This window comes from Antechinus flavipes, chromosome 5 (genome assembly GCF_016432865.1).
Source record: "Antechinus flavipes isolate AdamAnt ecotype Samford, QLD, Australia chromosome 5, AdamAnt_v2, whole genome shotgun sequence".
NCBI classification, from domain to species: Eukaryota; Metazoa; Chordata; class Mammalia; order Dasyuromorphia; family Dasyuridae; genus Antechinus; species Antechinus flavipes.
In genome coordinates, this window is record NC_067402.1 from 197,077,121 (window position 1) to 197,095,023 (window position 17,903).

The window sequence follows — 17,903 nt, forward strand, 5'->3', positions numbered from 1 at the left end:
CCCTCCCTCCTTCCACCCCCTCCCCTGGATGGCAAGTAGTCTTATACATGTTAAATATGTTATAGTATATCCTAGATACAATATATGTGTGCAGAACCGAACAGTTCTCTTGTTGCACAGGAAGAATTGGATTCAGAAAGTAAAAATAACCTGGGAAGAAAAAAAAATGCAAACAGTTTATACTCATTTCCCAGTGTTCCTTCTCTGGGTGTAGCTGCTTCTGTCCATCATTGATCAGTTGGAACTGAGTTAGATCTTCTCTTTGTCGAAGATATCCACTTCCATCAGAATACATCTTCATACAGTATTATTGTTGAAGTATATAATGATCTCCTGGTGCTGCTCATTTCACTTAGCATCAGTTCATGTAAGTCTCGCCAAGCCTCTCTGTATTTATCCTGCTGGTCATTCCTTACAGAACAATAATATTCCATAACATTCATATACCATAATTTACCCAACCATTCTCCAATTGATGGGCATCCATTCATTTTCCAATTTCTAGCCACAACAAACGGCTGCCACAAACATTTTGGCACATACAGGTCCCTTTTCCTTCTTTAGTATTTCTTTGAGATATAAGCCCAGTAGTAGCACTGCTATTCTTTATATATATTCTATATATTCTAAATATATACTTGTATCTACTTATCTTTATATAATTTCCCCTCTAACCTTAGAATAATATAAACTGCATGACAATCCAGAGAGAGAGAAAGAGAGAAAGCGCGCAAGCAAGAACGAGAGCATAGGGCAGGATTTGAGGAAGAAGAGTATGGCTTTCTTTTAAATACTGCCTAGCCCCAATATAATTTAGAAAATCAGGAAAGGTGGCCTGAACATGGCTTTAATGTCTTAGTCACCTGTAGATATACGATCTTCCTTCCCCTCCCGCTCCAAGATCCCATGAGGGACGCAGGAGTCTTGCATTTCCCTTTTCTTTTTACTTCTTCCCTACAGGCTCTCCCTCTCTGCTGTTTTTCTTGGACTTTGACTTTCTTCCCTCTAAGTCTTTGGCCCTGTGAGCCCCAAATCTGGAGTAATTCTTTTGCTTCACCTTCTTTCCCCAGCCCTGCTAGTCATACCCACCTGGCTGCAGTAGCCCTTTCCTGCCCCATGGAGCCCCGTGCGTGGGCAACCCTACTCAGCCAGGCCCTTCCACTTTACTTCCTGGGCTTCAGACTAACTTCTCCAAACCTTGTTGTAAAGACTCAAGTATTCAGATGGAGAATCCCATTAGATCCTATAGGTGCATGCACAAGCCACGCTCAGGCTGCTAGGACCCTGAAGTGCTGGGAGGATCCTCATCTGCATTAGGGATGGCTCTAAGGACAGCAGAAGCTCCCCATCATGATCTCTCTAGGCAGTGGCCCTGAGTCTGTGGGCTTCTAGCAGGTTGGAAAATTCCTGACTGAGACTTTAGACAGTCTGACTGCTCGGGGAGCAGAACCAGGGTGGGAAAGGAAGTAGGGCAGATCCCCAGAGGGAAGAGGGAAAAGCAGGGGAAGATGTGGAAAGAGAAATATGAAAGAAAAAGTTACTAAAGGTCTGGTCAAACCACATGAGAGACATAAGATGAAAAGAAATTTAAGAAATGAAAAGAAGATTTAAGTGTGTTTACAAAGTTAGAAGAAAGAAGGTTAGGTTTAGAAAGTTTAGAAGGAAGTTATAGAATGCTAGGAGAAAACTGATAAGCATTAGGTTCTTTCTGAGATTACAGAACCTAAATTTAAACTAAATTATGATGTATTTTTATTTTTATTTATTTATTTTTTCTCTTTTTTTCTTTTTAAATTTTTATTTAATAATTACTTTATATGGACAGAATCCATGCCAGGGTAATTTTTTTTTTTTTTTTTACAACATTATCCCTTGCACTCGTTTTCTCCTCCCTCCCTTCACCCTCTCCCCTAGATGGCAAGCAGTCCTTTATATGTTGGATATGTTGCAGTATATCCTAGATACAATATATGTTTGCAGAACCGAACAGTTCTCTTGTTGCATAGGGAGAATTGGATTCAGAAGGTATAAATAACCCAGGAAGAAAAACAAAAATGCAGATAGTTCACATTCATTTCCCAGTGTTCTTTCTTTGGGTGTAGCTGCTTTTGTCCGTCATTTATCAATTGAAACTCAGGTCTCTTTGTCAAAGAAATCCACTTCCATCAAATTATGTCCTCATAAAATATCGTTGTCGAAGTGTATAATGATCTCCTGGTTCTGCTCATTTCACTTAGCATCAGTTCATGTAAGTCTCTCCAGTCCTCTCTGTATTCATCCTGCTGGTCATTTCTTACAGAACAATAATATTCCATAACATTCATATACCACAATTTACCCAGCCATTCTCCAATTGATGGGCATCCATTCATTTTCCAGTTTCTAGCCACTACAAATAGGGCTGCTACAAACATTTTGGCACATACAGGTCCCTTTCCCTTCTTTAGGATATAAGCCCAATAGAAACACTGCTGGATCAAAGGGTATGCACAATTTGATAATTTTTTGGGCATAATTCCAGATTGCTCTCCAGAATGGTTGGATTCGTTCACAACTCCACCAACAATGCATTAGTGTCCCAGTTTTCCCGCATCCCCTCCAACATTCATCATTATTTTTTCCTGTCATCTTAGCCAATCTGACAAGTGTGTAGTGGTATCTCAGAGTTGTCTTAATTTGCATTTCTCTGATCAATAATGATTTGGAACACTCTTTATGATGTATTTTTAAGTGTGATAATTGGGGTAGATTACTGCTTCTTTGGCATTGGATTGATTGGAAATAGTAAATCCATAATATGGAAATGTGTACAAATTGGAAAAGTGAATGAATCGGGAAGCTGTGAGATCTCAAGACTAGCTAGCATCTTGCAGAGCTCACAGAAAAATTCCACCACTAATTGTGAATTCGTCCAGCCATTCTGGAGAGCAATTTGGAACTATACTGAAAAAGTTATCAAACTGTGCATACCCTTTGATCCAGCAGTGTTTCTACTGGGCTTATATCCCAAAGAGATCTTAAAGGTGGAAAAGGGACCCACATGTGCAAAAATGTTTATGGCAGCCTTCTTTGTAGTGTCCAGAAACTGGAAAATGAGTGGATGCCCATCAATTGGAGAACAGCTGAATAAATTGTGGTATATGAATATTATGGAATATTATTGTTCTGTAAGAAATGACCTGCAGGATGATTTCAGAAAGGCCTGGAGAGACTTACATGAACTGATGCTGAGTGAAATGAGTAGGACCAGGAGATCAATATATACTTTCTGATGGATGTGGCCCTCTTCAACAGTGAGATGAACCAAATCAGTTCCAACAGAGCAGTAATGAACTGAACCAACTACACCTAGCGAAAGATCTCTGGGAGATGACTATGAACCACAACATAGAATCCCCAATCCCTTTATTTTTGTCCACCTGCACTTTTGATTTCTTTCACAGGCTAATTGTATACTATTTCAAAATCTGATTCTTTTTGCACAGCAAAATAACTGTTTGGACATGTATACATATATTGTATTGAACTTATACTTCAATACATTTAACCTATATTGGTCAACCTGCCATCTGGGGAAAGAGGTGGGGGGAAGGAGGGGAAAAGTTGGAACAAAAGGTCTTGCAATTGTCAATGCTGAAAAATTACCCATGCATATATCTTGTAAATAAAAAGCTATAATTAAAAAAAAGAAAGAAAGAAAGAAAGAAAAATCCCACCACTTATAGGGACAAATTCTGGGTCAAGTTCACCGACTTAGATCCTAAATTCTAGGCAGGGTCTACAATCCTGGCCATGTATTTTCTTTCAAATTCAGCTCTGGACACTCCTCGGAAGCTCCAAAAACTTGAAGAGGGTCCCCCAAACTCCCTTTTGGGAATTAGGAAAAGCAGATGGAGTAGAAGGTTTGGAGGATTAGACAGAAGGCTCAGGCTTTGGCCAGCACTTTAGTAGTGACCAGAACCAATGGCTCTCATCTCACTAAGGATGGGACACTGGTCCCTAGACTGTTCTCTAAAGTCCTCATGTCTGTGGCAGTTTCCTGGACCCTGCCCTCTATATAACTGCAAGGGACACTGGAAACAGGACTGTCCCCAGGGTGGATGTGCAGGAAGCATGAAGCTGGCTATTCAGCTTCCTGCCTCTTGAGACCCTCAAGACTTAGAGTGATAGAGCCCTGGAGGAACTCTGTCTCCCTCCTTGAACATCTCTGTGGCTGAACCAAGGGTGACTTTGGATCTACAGGATAAGTCTATCTCCTTCTTGATAGCTACAGAAGGCACTTACTCTATTCTGATCTCCCTCTCCTCAATCCCCTTGTCCTTAGAAGGCAAACCTTGAACAGGGAAATGCACAGGACCTTTGATTTGTAATTATAAGGACTTCCTTATTGTCTGTCAGCTTTTGGTTTTCCATGAATGCCTGTGTCTTCTGCTCGTCTGAAACCTTATGCTTAGCTTGGTCTCATTTTTATGTTCTTTTCCCAGCTGGCATTCCTTGCCCCCATATATCTCATCCTTGTCTCCCCTTTCCAAAATCTTGTAAATCCAGAGGTTTGGGAAGATGGCATACTGGTTACCCTCAGCGCAACCCTCATCTTCATATGTGATATTCCATAGGATACCCTCACAAAACAATATCTTTTCAAGCCCCATCCAGAACTGTGACCATTCTCTCCATTCCCCATCCAGTCACTTAGAAATTGATGATTTTCCTTGGTGTGGCTTGTATGTTGCCAGCTCTAGACACCCCCTTTTAGCTCTGTTGCTGCATCCCTTTATGAAACCACCTGTGGACATTAGGTAGCTCCCTCTTTGAATGGGCATTCTGTCAGGAAACATCATTTTGAGCTCTACAGGGCCACCTTTCTTCAATGCCAACTTTAACCCTCCCCGACCTTGCCAAACTCTTTTATTTTTATGTCATTATAAGACATGTGTCCTTGTGCAGTTCGTAGGCCCTGACCCTTGTCCTGTGGTGAGCTACTTTTTCAAAGCCCTTAATCTAGTCATTTCTGGCTGTCCTTCCTGCTTGTAGGCAGTAGCAGCTATAGCCCTTTTAGTTGATGAGGCTTTCAAGATAAATCTTGGATAACTCCTTATTGTCTACACCCCATTTGTGTTCAGTGCATCTTCAAAGTAAAGGGATCTCAGAGGCTCTCTAGTGAGCGCCTAATCCCTTGACCTTACCCTAAAGACTTGTTCTATCCTCAATTCTGCTACACTATTTTCCCTCTTACAGAACTCTCTGTGCAGATTTCATGTCCTTCATGCTCAAGGGGCTGAAAAGAACAAGGCCTCCTCATCTCCTGTGGGTTCCCTGTTAAACACTGTCCTCAAATTATGGACTTCCTTACCACTGTACAGTTCCCCTTGGAGATTACTGTCTTGCACTGTTAAGGGACAATAGACTGACAACTTGAGTGTCCTGGCAACTGCCTTGCTGATCAGGCTGCCCAGAGCACTGCCTTAGGACTCTTTTCCATCTTCTATCTCCCAAATCACCCAAAGGCTCTCCAAAACATTAGGAGTCACATTATCCCCACTCTCCCTGGTACCCTCAATCCTCAGGAAAGGTAGAAAAGTCTAACCAAACCTCTCACCTGCCTTCTCTGCAGTAGGATATCCCTGCCTGAGCATGTGTTAAACGTAGCCTTTTTGATCTCCTCTATGGGATACCCTTTAAAATGCATCATGATTAGAATGATCCCTGAATCAGGGACTGTGGCTTCTTGCTATCTCCTTGCTATTTTTAACCCTTTTTATCACTTCTTCGTGGCTATCTATTGGGACTGGTGCAGGGAAGGCCCATCTGCAATCATGAGCTATCCTCCTATTAGGGTGTGTTTTTTACTCACTAGCCCAATTCTCCATAGCTCCTTTCATGCTTTATTTCTAGTGGCCAGTGATACCAAAAACCTTCTTCACCTTAATCTCCTGTTAGCTTTGTTCTGGCAATCCTTACTCTATAAGGATAAGTCCCACTTCACCTTATGCATGAGGCGAACCAGCTACACCCAGCAAAAGATCTTCCATCTTCCACCTTTGTCCTGGCTGGAGGCTGAAGAAAGCAGAGGTAGAAGCAAAGGACAAAGCTGCAAGAGCTCTTGGAACCAAGCAGAGAGATAGGCCACTAAGAAAACTAACCGGGCTATTTTGGAAGGAGAAAATAAACGTTTGCATTTTAATCAGCTGGCTGCATTTTGAGGTGATTATTACTTTTAACTGAAACTAAGACTGCCTCCAAAAAAACCTCCCCAAGAAACTTGCTCCCAGAGAGAACCATCTTATATTTTAAAGAAGAAAAACACCACAGCAGGGGAAGGTTAAGGGGATAGGTACCATGTCATTACCCACTGTACCCTGAGTAAATGTAAGAATCTTGTCAACAGCACTTTTGTTTGCAAACATTCTGTGGGGTTATGTCTGCAATGCTCATTCCAACAGTCACTTTCCCCATTCTTCCTTGAGAAGTTCTAACTAATGAGCAAAGAGTAAACATCTCTCCCCTATGCTCTTACTTTTTTTCCTATAAAATACTCATCCTGGAATACCTTCTCAAGCCAACTAGTCCCTTGGTGTTGCTTGGTCCCATCCTGCTTTGTATAACAATAAAAGCTTTTCCTTTGATAATGCAGTCCCCTGTCCAGGTAATTCTTACCTATTGAACTAGTCTTCCTCTGCACTACAGTATCTTCTGCCTTCATGGTTATTGCAATAAAGTATTCCTATTTGCCCATTCTTTTGGAGGAAGTCTTTTTATCCATTGAATCTTTAACTCACCTATGGTTTGATGGATTGGTTGATTTTGGTGAGGCAATTGGGGTCAAGTGACTTGTTCAGGGTCACACAGGTAGTATTATGTGTTTGAGGCTGGATTTGAACTCAGGTGCTCTTGACTCTAAGGCTGGTGCTCTGTCCATGCAGCCATCCAGCTGCCTCATCACCAATGTGTTTTAAAGCCTGTTAACCTCAACCTGGCTCAGCCCACCTGCTAAGATGGTTTTTATCTACATTTGCCTGCTGCACATGCTTTTGCTTCTTGGAGCCATTTAGGATACAATTAATAAAAAAAGAAAGTTTACAATAAAAATAGTCGATTTCATATAGTATTTATGGTTTATAAAGCATTGTTTGTAACTGTGTTCAAGTTTTTGAATGGTTATCTTAAGAGAAGAACTTAGATTATTCCATTTAGCCCCATAAAGAAGAACCAATAGCAGGGGGTGTAAGTTAGATTGTTGGAGGGAATTTCTCACACCAATAAAATTGTGGGTCAAGATAAATTTAAAAATGTCTATTTTGTCTCCTATGTCTTCTTTCATTTTATCTTTGGTTATACCTATTCCCTTTAAGCAAAGTTATGAAAGATCACATATTTTTAAAAAAATGTATATCCATTTGGAACTTCAAGATTGATCTAAACTAAAAATATTTTTGTTATATTGAATTTTTGTTTTGGTTGGGTCAATTCCTAACTCTACCAGTTTTATATTATTGCTCTTGTCTTTCAACAATTGTTCCAACATTCTGGAAGAGGTGTGAGAAAACTGGGACACTAATGCATTGATGATGGAGTTCTGAAATGATCCAAATATTCTGGAAAGCAGTTAGGAACTATGCCTACAGGGCTGACAAACTGGGCATACCCTTTGTTTCAACGTTGTCTCTATTGAGTCTATATCTCAAAGAGATCATAAAAGAGGGAAAAGATCCACATGTGCAAAAATTTGTAGGAGCCCTTGTTGTAATGTCAAGTAACTAGAAATTGAGGAAATGATCATTAGTAGGGGAATGACTAAGTTATGGTATATGAATGTAACAGAATATTTTTGTTGATTGAGAAATGATGGACAGGTTAATTTCACAAAAGCCTGGAAAGACATGAACTGATATGAAGTAAAGTGAGCAGAACCAAGAGAACATTGTATGCAGTAACAAGATTATGTGATGACCAGTTGTTGTGATGGACTTGATTCTTTTGAACAAGGCAATTTGAATAGATGTAAAAAAATTTATTAAGGTTTTTTTTTTATTTTTCAAAACATATGCAGGGACAATTCTTTAACATTAGCCCATGTAAAACTTTGTGTTCCAATTTTCCCTCCCTTCCCCCATGCCCTCTCCTAGATGGCAAGTAATCCAATATATGTTAAACATGATAGAAATAGATGTTAAATCTAATATATGCACATATATTTATGCAGTTATCTTGCTGTACAAGAAAAAATCAAATCAAACCAGTTTAAAAAAAAAAAGATAGCAACAGAATAAAATGCAAGCAAGCAACAACAAAAAGAGTGAAAATGCTATGTTGTGAACTACATTCAGTTCCCACAGTCCTTTCTCTGGGTGTAGAGGGCTTTCTTCATCACTGAACAATTGGAACTGGTTTGAATCATCTCATTGTTGAAGAGAGCCATGTCCATCAGAATGAATCATTGTATAATCTTGTTGTTGCCATGTGTGGTGATCTCCTAATTCTGCTCATTTCACTTAGCATCAGTTCACGTAACTCTCTCCAGGCCTCTCTGGCCTGTTGGTCATTTCTTACAGAACAATAATATTCCATAATGTTCATATATCATAATTTATTCAGCCATTCCCCAATTGATGGGCATTCATTAAGTGGAAACTCTCTTGCCACTACAGAAAAGGTTGCTACAAACATTTTTGTACATGTGGATCCCTTTTCCTTCTTTAAGATCTCTTTGGGATATAAGCCCAGTATGCATAGCTCGATAATTTTTTGAGTGTTTCTAGAATGGTTGGATCAGTTCACAGTTCCATCAACAATATATCAGTGTCCCAATTTTCCCACATCCCCTCCAACATTTGTCATTATCTTTTCCTGTCATCTTAGCCAATCTGAGAGGTGTGGAATGGTATCTTAATTTGCATTTCTCTGATCAATAGTAATTTGGAGCACCTTTTAATATGACTAGAAATAGTTTCAATTTCTTCATCTGAAAATTGTTCATATCCTTTGACTATTTGTCAATTGGAGAATGGCTTGAATTCTTATAAATTTGAGTCAATTTTCTATATATTTTAGAAATGTGGCCTTTATCAGAACCTTTGAATGTAAAAATTTTTTCCCAGTTTTCCAATAGACTTTTAATGCAAAGAGCCTTCCCCATCCAAAGAGAGAATTACAGAGACTGAATGGGGATCAAAGCATAATATTTTCACTTTTTTTGGTTTAATTTTGTTTGCTTGTTTTTTTTTCCCTTTTAATCTGATTTTTCTTGCACAGTATGAAGAATATGGAAATATATTTAGAAGAATTGCATATGTTTAATCTATCTTGGATTGCTTTCTGTCTTGGGGAGAAGGGTTGGATGAAAGGGAGAAAATTTTGAAACAAGGTTTTGCAAAGGTAAATGTTGGTTACTATCTTTACGTGTGTTTGGAAAAATAAAATACTATTAAAATTTTTTTAAAAACCCAATTGTTCTAACAGTCACCATTTCCTTCTTTTGCCATCTTTGCCAAATTACTGGATAAGATAAAACCTCAGAGTTGTTACAATGTACATTTCTCTTATTAGTGACTTGGTGCAGACTTTCATATGGTTGTTAGTTTTTAGTTCTTTTTAGAGCTGTATGTTCATGTCTTTTGACCATTTATCCATCGGCAAAATCCTCTTGGTTTTATGCTATCAATATTGTCTCTTCCTCCTATATATCACACTCTCATCAAAGGTATTTTATTCACATGTTTTATGTCTATATGTGTGTATGTATATATGATGAGGTATGGATCGTGGCAGGAATATGGGTTGGTCTCCTAATTCTCCAGAACATTAAATTAGGGCGGGTTTGCAGGGAGAAAAGCTACACAAAAGGCTGTGATAAGAAAAGGCACTTTACACCAAGATGTGTAATCTTGGTGGGCAATGTCAAAGAATTGCAAAGAGACATTTTCTCAGGGCTTACTTTTATACAGAAACAAAACAATTTGGGTTTTGCATCTGAAAGAAACATACTTGAAATAGGATGTGGGAAAAGAGTCTTTTCCCGGGAATGTAGGTTTTGCATCCAAAAGATGCATAATGTGTGGGAAGAGTCTTTCCCAGTGAATGTAGATTTGCTTCCAAAAGGTGCATAATGTATGGAAACTGAGTCTTTGCCTGGGAATGTAGATGCTCTTCTGGATGAGGCTGTATTGTCTTCATCATATATATCTATGTAACTAAATATATATATTTATTTGACACCTTCCATTATGAATGCTAATTTTAACCCTAATAAACTTAACAAAATAAATATTTTGTCCATGTAATACCTTTTCATTTTCACACGTTCAAAATTATTTATTTTATCTTTTGTGTGTGATCTCTGTTCTTTATTTGATGAAAAATTCATTTATCTGTAGCTGTGAAAAACTAACTGATCTGGTTCTCTTCTTTTTTTTCTGTTCTAAATCTCTTAATATGCCAGGTATTGTTCATTCTGTAGTGTTTATTGTAAGATATTGAATTTTAAACTAATTTTTGTTACCTACTTTCCAGTTTTCCTAGTTCTTTCAAATAAGAGATTATTTCTTCGTTTATATACTTAGGTTTTTCAAGCAGTGGTTTATTGATTTCAACAGCTAACTCCAAATTTCTGCCAAACTACTTTCTTCTTTTCCTAGCACTCTCCCATTCCCCCAAATTGTCTGAGGTTTTTTCTTTTCTATTTTTTTAACCAATAGAAAATATTATTTATGAATAGTACCTTATAATATAGCTTATAAATTTGTATACTGTGGCCCCTTCATTTCTGCATTTTTTCCCTCTAATTTGCATTATGTATTTAGACTATCTGTTCACGTAAGGTAATCACAAGATAAGTGACATCATCAAGAATGTTCTAATCTATCTGACTAGGAAAAAAAAGTGAGTTTAGGAAAGTAATTACTACTTTACATGGGATCATTGATGATGGAATTAAATTATTTGGGAATCTGCCAAAAGTAGCCCTTAACTTTTGACTTTACTTAATTATAATTTTATCCTTCAAAAAATGGAAGAATGAAAGAATTATTCTAGGTTTGATTCTCACTAGGTTCCTATGATATAAATGAAGAGACATTCGTGGGAAATGTTTATCTTCAAACTTTATGACAGATTATCTTTGAGTTTATTTCTCTAATGTGTAATTTCCATTTTGGAAGAACAGAAGTCAAAAGATTCAGGTAAAGAATAGGTTGAATCCTATGGATCCAGATTCTTCTGGAAAAGCTTGCTATGAAGAGGTATGTGAAACTTTTTAGAATGAAACTCTCAAGGCATAAAGGAGAAACTGCTATTGTGAAGGAAAAAAGAGAATTTGAAAAGAATGATTGGATGCACCAGAAATTCTTTACATGATTTAGAATTGCACAGCCAACTTATTCATATTCACAAAATGGAACCAAGGGTAAAAGAAGAAAAACATGGCATAACCCTTAAAGAACAGGGTCTAGAGAGTTTACTCTCAGAGTGAGGCAAATTTGGTAAGAAAAACTAAAGAAATAGGTCTTTTAGTTATTTTGTATTCTCAGACTTCACTTTTCTTCCTAATCTTAACCTGAGAAATGACTATCTCAGACTCCATATTGTCCTTTACCCTTGAGTCCATTACCCCCTTGATCTACTGTTACTTATTTACCCCTTGCCAGATTCCAACTCTGAATTACTTCTGTCTCTTCTATCTTCTCTCCTTGTACTCATGGGCTTCTGAATTAGAACTAGAGGAAATTATGCAATTATGGGGAGTGAATCTGGTTTTAACTGGGTCTTCAGTATGGTAAAGCAATCCTTCTAGTCCCCATAAACTCTCACTCCCCGTAGAAACTGTTCCAGATCTTTTATTTTTTCCAAATCTCTTTCCTTCTCCTATCAGCTTCTTATTTCCCTATTCACTTCATAGTTCTTTGCTATTTTCCCTCCTTTCCTCCAGTTTCCCATATTAAGGAGACTTGCTTACTAATCAGTCTCATTTTCTCTTTCCTTTTCTAGCAAATTACTTCCTCAGTTATCCCAACTCTTTCTAGTCTTCAGCCTCTTTTTATCTACTGATTATTTCCCAATTGCTTTCAAATATGCCTGTCTCCTTTATCCTTTTTAAAACAAAAACAAGAAACCCTTTCTTGTACCATATTGCCCCCTCAAGTTATCCTCTGTTTCCTTTTCTCAGGTAAACTCCTAGAAAAAGCAATCTACACTCCTTGCTTCCTCTTCCTCTCTTCATATTCATTCCTCAGTCCTATTGCACTCTGGCTTCTGACCTTATAACTCAAATGAAACTATTCTTTGAAAGTTGCTGATGTTCTCTTAATTGGTAAGTTTTTTGGTCTTTTTTTTTTTTTTTTTTTTAAAGTCCTTATCCTTTTTTGCTTATCTGCTGCATTTGATACTGTTTATTATCTTCTCTTCCTGGATAGGCTCTGGGCTTTTGTGACACTATTTGCTCCTGGTTCTCCTTCTACCTATTCAGTCACTTCTTCTCACCCTACTTTGCTGGCTTGTCCTTCAGATCACACACATAGGTTTTCCCTATAACTGTCCTGGCCCCATTTCTCTTTTCATTCCCTCTCTGTCTTCAAGGCTGGTGTTCTATCCACTGCGTCACCTAGCTGCCCCCTACTCCTCCTTTTTTTTTTTTCCCTAATAAATTTTATTCTTGATCATTTTGATGTTTGAGCATGTTTCTTATTTTCTATCCCTGTTGGCTCCACTACTTTACTTCTATCTGCTACCTTACCTTGCTGTTACTTAACTTACCTCCTTATCCCCTTCTTTCCCTTCCCTCTTTATTCCATTCCCATTAATCTATACTTCTTCTACACTCCCATCTATTGTCTTAATTTCTCCCCTTCTTATTTCTTAATAAATGTAAAAGATTTTTATACCTGTCTAGAGATGCTTGTATTGTTCCCTCTTTAATTTATTCCTAATGTGAGTAGAATTCCAGAACTGTCAGTCCTCTTTCCCCATCTAATTCTTGTGTCACTTCTTGCTCTCATACCTCATATAACAATTACTCTTTTTTAAAGGAAACATAAATGCTCTTTTTACCTTTTCCTACTTGGTTTTGCTTTTTAGAATCCCATCATACTCAGTTCTATCCCAGTCTTTTGAATTACCCCAATTGCTAATGACACTCTTAGACCTATGATTTGTATTTACACGTATAAAAAGTTTGTCCTTTTTGAGTCCCTTCAAATTAATCTTTGATGTTTACCTTATATTTCTCTTGGATCTTATGTCAAATTTTATATTAAGTTCAGGGTTTTTTTTTTTTTTTTTCCAACAATAATGAAAGTGAGGTAATTCAGTTAATGTGTTTTTTTATTTTTTGGTTCAGGATTATGCTTAACTTTGTTGCAATCTTAGTTTTTTTGTTTTTTGACATATAGTATTCCAAGACTTACATTCTTTTAATGTAGCTACTGCTAGATCTGTATATTCTAATTATGACTCTATTATATTGGAAATTTTTTTTCCTTGTCCCCTTGTTTGGGAGGTTTTGAAATCTGATAATGATGTTCCTTGTAGGATCCCTTTCAGGTGGTGATTGGTGAATTTTTTCTATTCTATTTTCCCTTCTTATTCTAATACTTTGGGACAATTTTCTTTATTTTTATATAATTATTGTATAATATAATTTTTCAAGATTATTATTATAATAATAATTATTATATGGAATTATATTATATGGAAGTTCTATTATTTTTATGTTTTTTTGTTATTGATGTTTTCTTTTTGATCAGTTCTCCAGATCCGTTGTTTTTCTTATGAGATGTCTCACATTCTCTTCTATTTTTTCATTCTTTATATTCTGTTTTGTTATTTCTTAGTCTCTTATAACTCCAGTGGCTTGCCCTTGCCCTTGCCCTTGCCCTTGGCCTTGCCCTAGAATCATTTTCTTTAAGAGTCTGGATCTTCTTTTCTAATTGGTTGACTTTCTTTGTATAATCTTTTTCTTTCTTAGATAATTTTTTAAAACATTTTTCCATAATCTCTCTCATTTGATTTTTAAAGGTTTTTTAAAGTTCTTACATGATTTCTTTTTAAAAAGGTAATCATCTGATGTTACTCTTTGATATAAGAGAGGCTGTTTTTATTTCAGTATCTTCCTTTGAAAATGAGCCTTGGTCTTCCCTATTCCCGTGATTTTCTATGGTTGGGTTCTGTCATTTTGTATCAGATTATTAGTGTAATCATTTCTAGTCCTAAGGAATGGTATCTCTAGGCTCAGGTCCCTCAGTTTTCGTCTTTGGCCTGGAATCCAAACTAAGAACTCCATTCTCTTATAACTGCCTGGAGCCAGCAGCTTCCCTGACCCACTGCTCTTGCATTACCAGTCATGTTCTAGTTCTTTCTCACTCAGGACTGCATCTCAGCAGCACAGGTGGGCTGTTATTCCTTATCATCAGAAGTTCTATGTCTTACAGAATCTTCCCTGACTCAGACCCCTTGACTCTTCACAATCTGGTAAGTGAAAGTTCTTGTGGCTAGGGCTGAGACTGCTTTCCAACCCAGCTAACCCCAGGACTCCCACTGCTTGCTGTTACAGTAGAATAGCCTGGGGGTCCAAACTTTTGTCCTGATATCTTTTTTTCTTCCAGATCTTTTCTGATTGCGTCAGGAGTACTACTCTTTTACTCTGACTCTTATTTGTTTTTAGCCATTCTGTGTTTCCCTGTGTTGGAATTTTGTCTTATTTGTGGGAAAAATCTGGATAGTTTGGGTTTTTCTGACCTATTCTGCCATCTTCCCAGAATTCTTTCCTCTAAATTTTTCATTCTAAGTGGAATTGGAAACCGAGTCTTGATTATGTGGTTCTCATGATACAATGAGTATGAGGAATTTCTTGAAATAAAAATTTGTTGGTAAATCTTATCTGTTAGCAGTCTTTATTTGCAAATGTTCAGAAAATCTCTCTTGGACATTTGTTTGTACTTCTTTTCTTTGTTTCCTAGTACCTCATAGTTGAGAAACATAGTTTCTGAGTAGTTAATCATTATATTAATAATACTAGCATATTACCATTAAAATGTGTCTGTGGCACTATTTAATGCCAAAGATGAGTTGTGGTGATAGACTCGCAGTTTAAGTGTCCTTGGAAGAGTAGATGTTCCTGAACATGGCAATCCATTCTGAACCTATTATTTGCAATATCCTTTAGAGGTTAAGCCTTGAAATGGAGACTTTGGGGGGGCGGGGGGAGAACTCTGGATCTCTCCAAATTATTGTTTATTAAGTCAGTTCCCTCAGGTGACATTATATAATGTATTGATGTTTAGACTTGGAGTCCTGTCTTCTTATAGCCTTATTTTGAAGAAAACACTTTATAAACTATATTTTACTGTGTAAATATGAACTTTCATTATTGTAGCATCCAGCCTTATAAATCATGTTAAATCACTTGATCTCAGTTTTATTTGCAATATTTTATTGTAATATTGTATTGCAATACATGATTATATGCAAATTTTACATCTCTGCCTGAAAGCAGAGAAAATGTCAATAGCCCTGCTTTATCTCTGAGGTCCTCATTTTAATGTCATTCTTAGCTATTATCTAAAGCATACTTGTAGTATGATAGGTGATGCTTTTTACATTGTATAGAAATAAAATGTAGGCATTTCTAACTTTACAAAAATTAATCTACCCAAAACATTTCTTGGTGAGTCAGATTTTTCTATTGATTCTCTACATAAGCAGATAGCTTATTTACATAAAATAAGCATTTTTTGGAGTATGGATACTATAAAGTGGGGATATCAACATGAATTCTTTCACAGTTGCTGCAAAATATAAATGTGGTTGTTTCATTCTTTCTCCTTTACAAAAAACGGGAAGTATTTCTTACAGAACACCTTTTTCTTTTCGTTATATTATTCTTATTATTTTATTTTGCAAAATCAAGATTATGAGAAACAAATGTGGGTAAGTCATACAATTTTTTGAAAAGCTGTTTCTTAGAGACATGAACTCTCTGTGCTTGAGTGAATAAGTTAATTGGAGCAGCAAGGATTGGAAATACATGATGGCAAGTTAGTTTAAAAGTTAACTAGAGAGATATCATATATAATCATTTTTCTCTCTAAAGAAAAATTCTATTTATTTTTAATGAAATGGGTGATGTTGCAAATTTCATTTGGGCTTACATATTATTTTTTCTCTTATTTAGGAAATGCATCGGAGGTTTGAGAATGCTCCTGATTCTGCTAAAACAAAAGCTCTGCAAACTGTTATTGAAATGAAGGTGAGAACCTTAAAAAGTTGATACAGAATACTACTTATCTTTTTAGAACTAATAAAAAGGAAAACCATACAAATTTGCTAATGAAGGGGAAAATTATTACCATTTGGTTAAAAATAAAGGTTGAATTATAAAATATTTTAAAATAGTGCAATTTTGTTATTTTTTGATATAAGTGGTAATTAAATTAGGTTAAAAAGTTACATGAGCACTTAATTATATTAATAATAACCAATACAGAGTACTTTTTATACAGAATCTTTTTCGATTTAAATGAATGGATTAGAATATTCATGTATTTGTCTTGTATCCCAAGCTGATTCATGGGATTCTACATATATTCCATGGTAGAAAGAATGATAAAATCATCTTTTCGAACATGTAATTTAAAGGAGAGAAATCTGAGGCATGGAGAATTTAAATGACTTGCCTCTCTCCTTAAGAGCTGGAATTTGAACATAGGTCACCTGACTCCAAATCCCGTGTTAACTTTACAGCATCACCTCAATTATATGTAACCTTCAACTTTTGTTTAAAAAAAAAAAAAAAGATCCAAAGCTTAGCATACTTCCTGTTCACTCTCCTAATACATATTCTTTGATTTGGGGAAAATGTTTTATAGTAGCCGTATCAGTTTTTTCATTAAATAGTTGAGTACTATTGTATTTTAATCTTTTGATTTGAAAAAAATTTTTAATTGATTTATTAGTGCTATCCATGGGGAACAGATTCCCTTTTTTTTTTTTTTAAATGATAATATTTTTAATTTAAATTTTTTCTTTTGGACTTAATGATCAAGGAATGTGAATATTACAGCACACAAATAACAATGTCTGGCACACAGTAGGAACTTAGTACTTGCTTGTTGACTTGACAAAGAACAGAAAAGAAGATTTTTTATGAAAATGTGAACTTAGACAAACTTTAAGATTTTTTGAAAATAAATAATAAATTTAACATGGTAGTAATAAACTTTCCTGGTTTTGATATCTTCTTCTTTTTTTTTTTTTTTAAATAACTTTTTATTGATAGAACCCATGCCAGGGTAATTTTTTACAGCATTATCCCTTGCACTCACTTCTGTTCTGATTTTTCCCCTCCTTCCCTTTACCCCCTCCCCCAGATGGCAAGCAGTCCTTTACATGTTGAATAGGTTACAGTATATCCTAGATACAATATATGTGTGTAGAACCGAACAGTTCTCTTGTTGCACAGGGAGAATTGAATTCAGAAGGTATAAATAACCTGGGAAGAAAAACAAAAATGCAAGCAGTTTATTTCATTTCCCAATGTTCTTTCTTTCTTTCTTTTTTTTTTTTTTAAATTTAAATTTTATTTTATTTAATAATAACTTTGTATTGACAGAATCCATGCCAGGGTAATTTTTTACATTATCCCTTGCACTCGCTTATGTTTCGTTTTTTCCCCTCCCTCCCTCCACCCCCCCCCCCCCAAGATGGCAAGCAGTCCTATATATGTTAAATATGTTGCAGTATATCCTAGATACAATACATATTTGCAGAACCGAACAGTTCTCCTGTTGCACAGGGAGAATCCCAATGTTCTTTCTTTGGGTATAGCTGCTTCTGTCCATCTTTGATCAATTGAAACTGAATTAGCTTTCTTTATTGAAGAGATCCACTTCCATCAGAAAATACATCCTCAAACA

The 17,903-nt window shown here is 36.3% G+C and overlaps 1 protein-coding gene across 3 annotated transcripts in view; it reads left to right on the forward strand.

Annotated features, from left to right (window-relative positions):
* ERC1 (ELKS/RAB6-interacting/CAST family member 1) overlaps window positions 1-17,903 on the forward strand; it is a 345,893-nt gene that overhangs the window by 87,232 nt on the left and 240,758 nt on the right. For all 3 annotated transcript variants that reach the window (XM_051962823.1, XM_051962825.1, XM_051962824.1), the window contains exon 4: window positions 16,163-16,237. In XM_051962823.1, coding sequence (XP_051818783.1) covers window positions 16,163-16,237 — 75 coding nt within the window. The remainder of the gene's footprint in view (window positions 1-16,162; window positions 16,238-17,903) is intronic.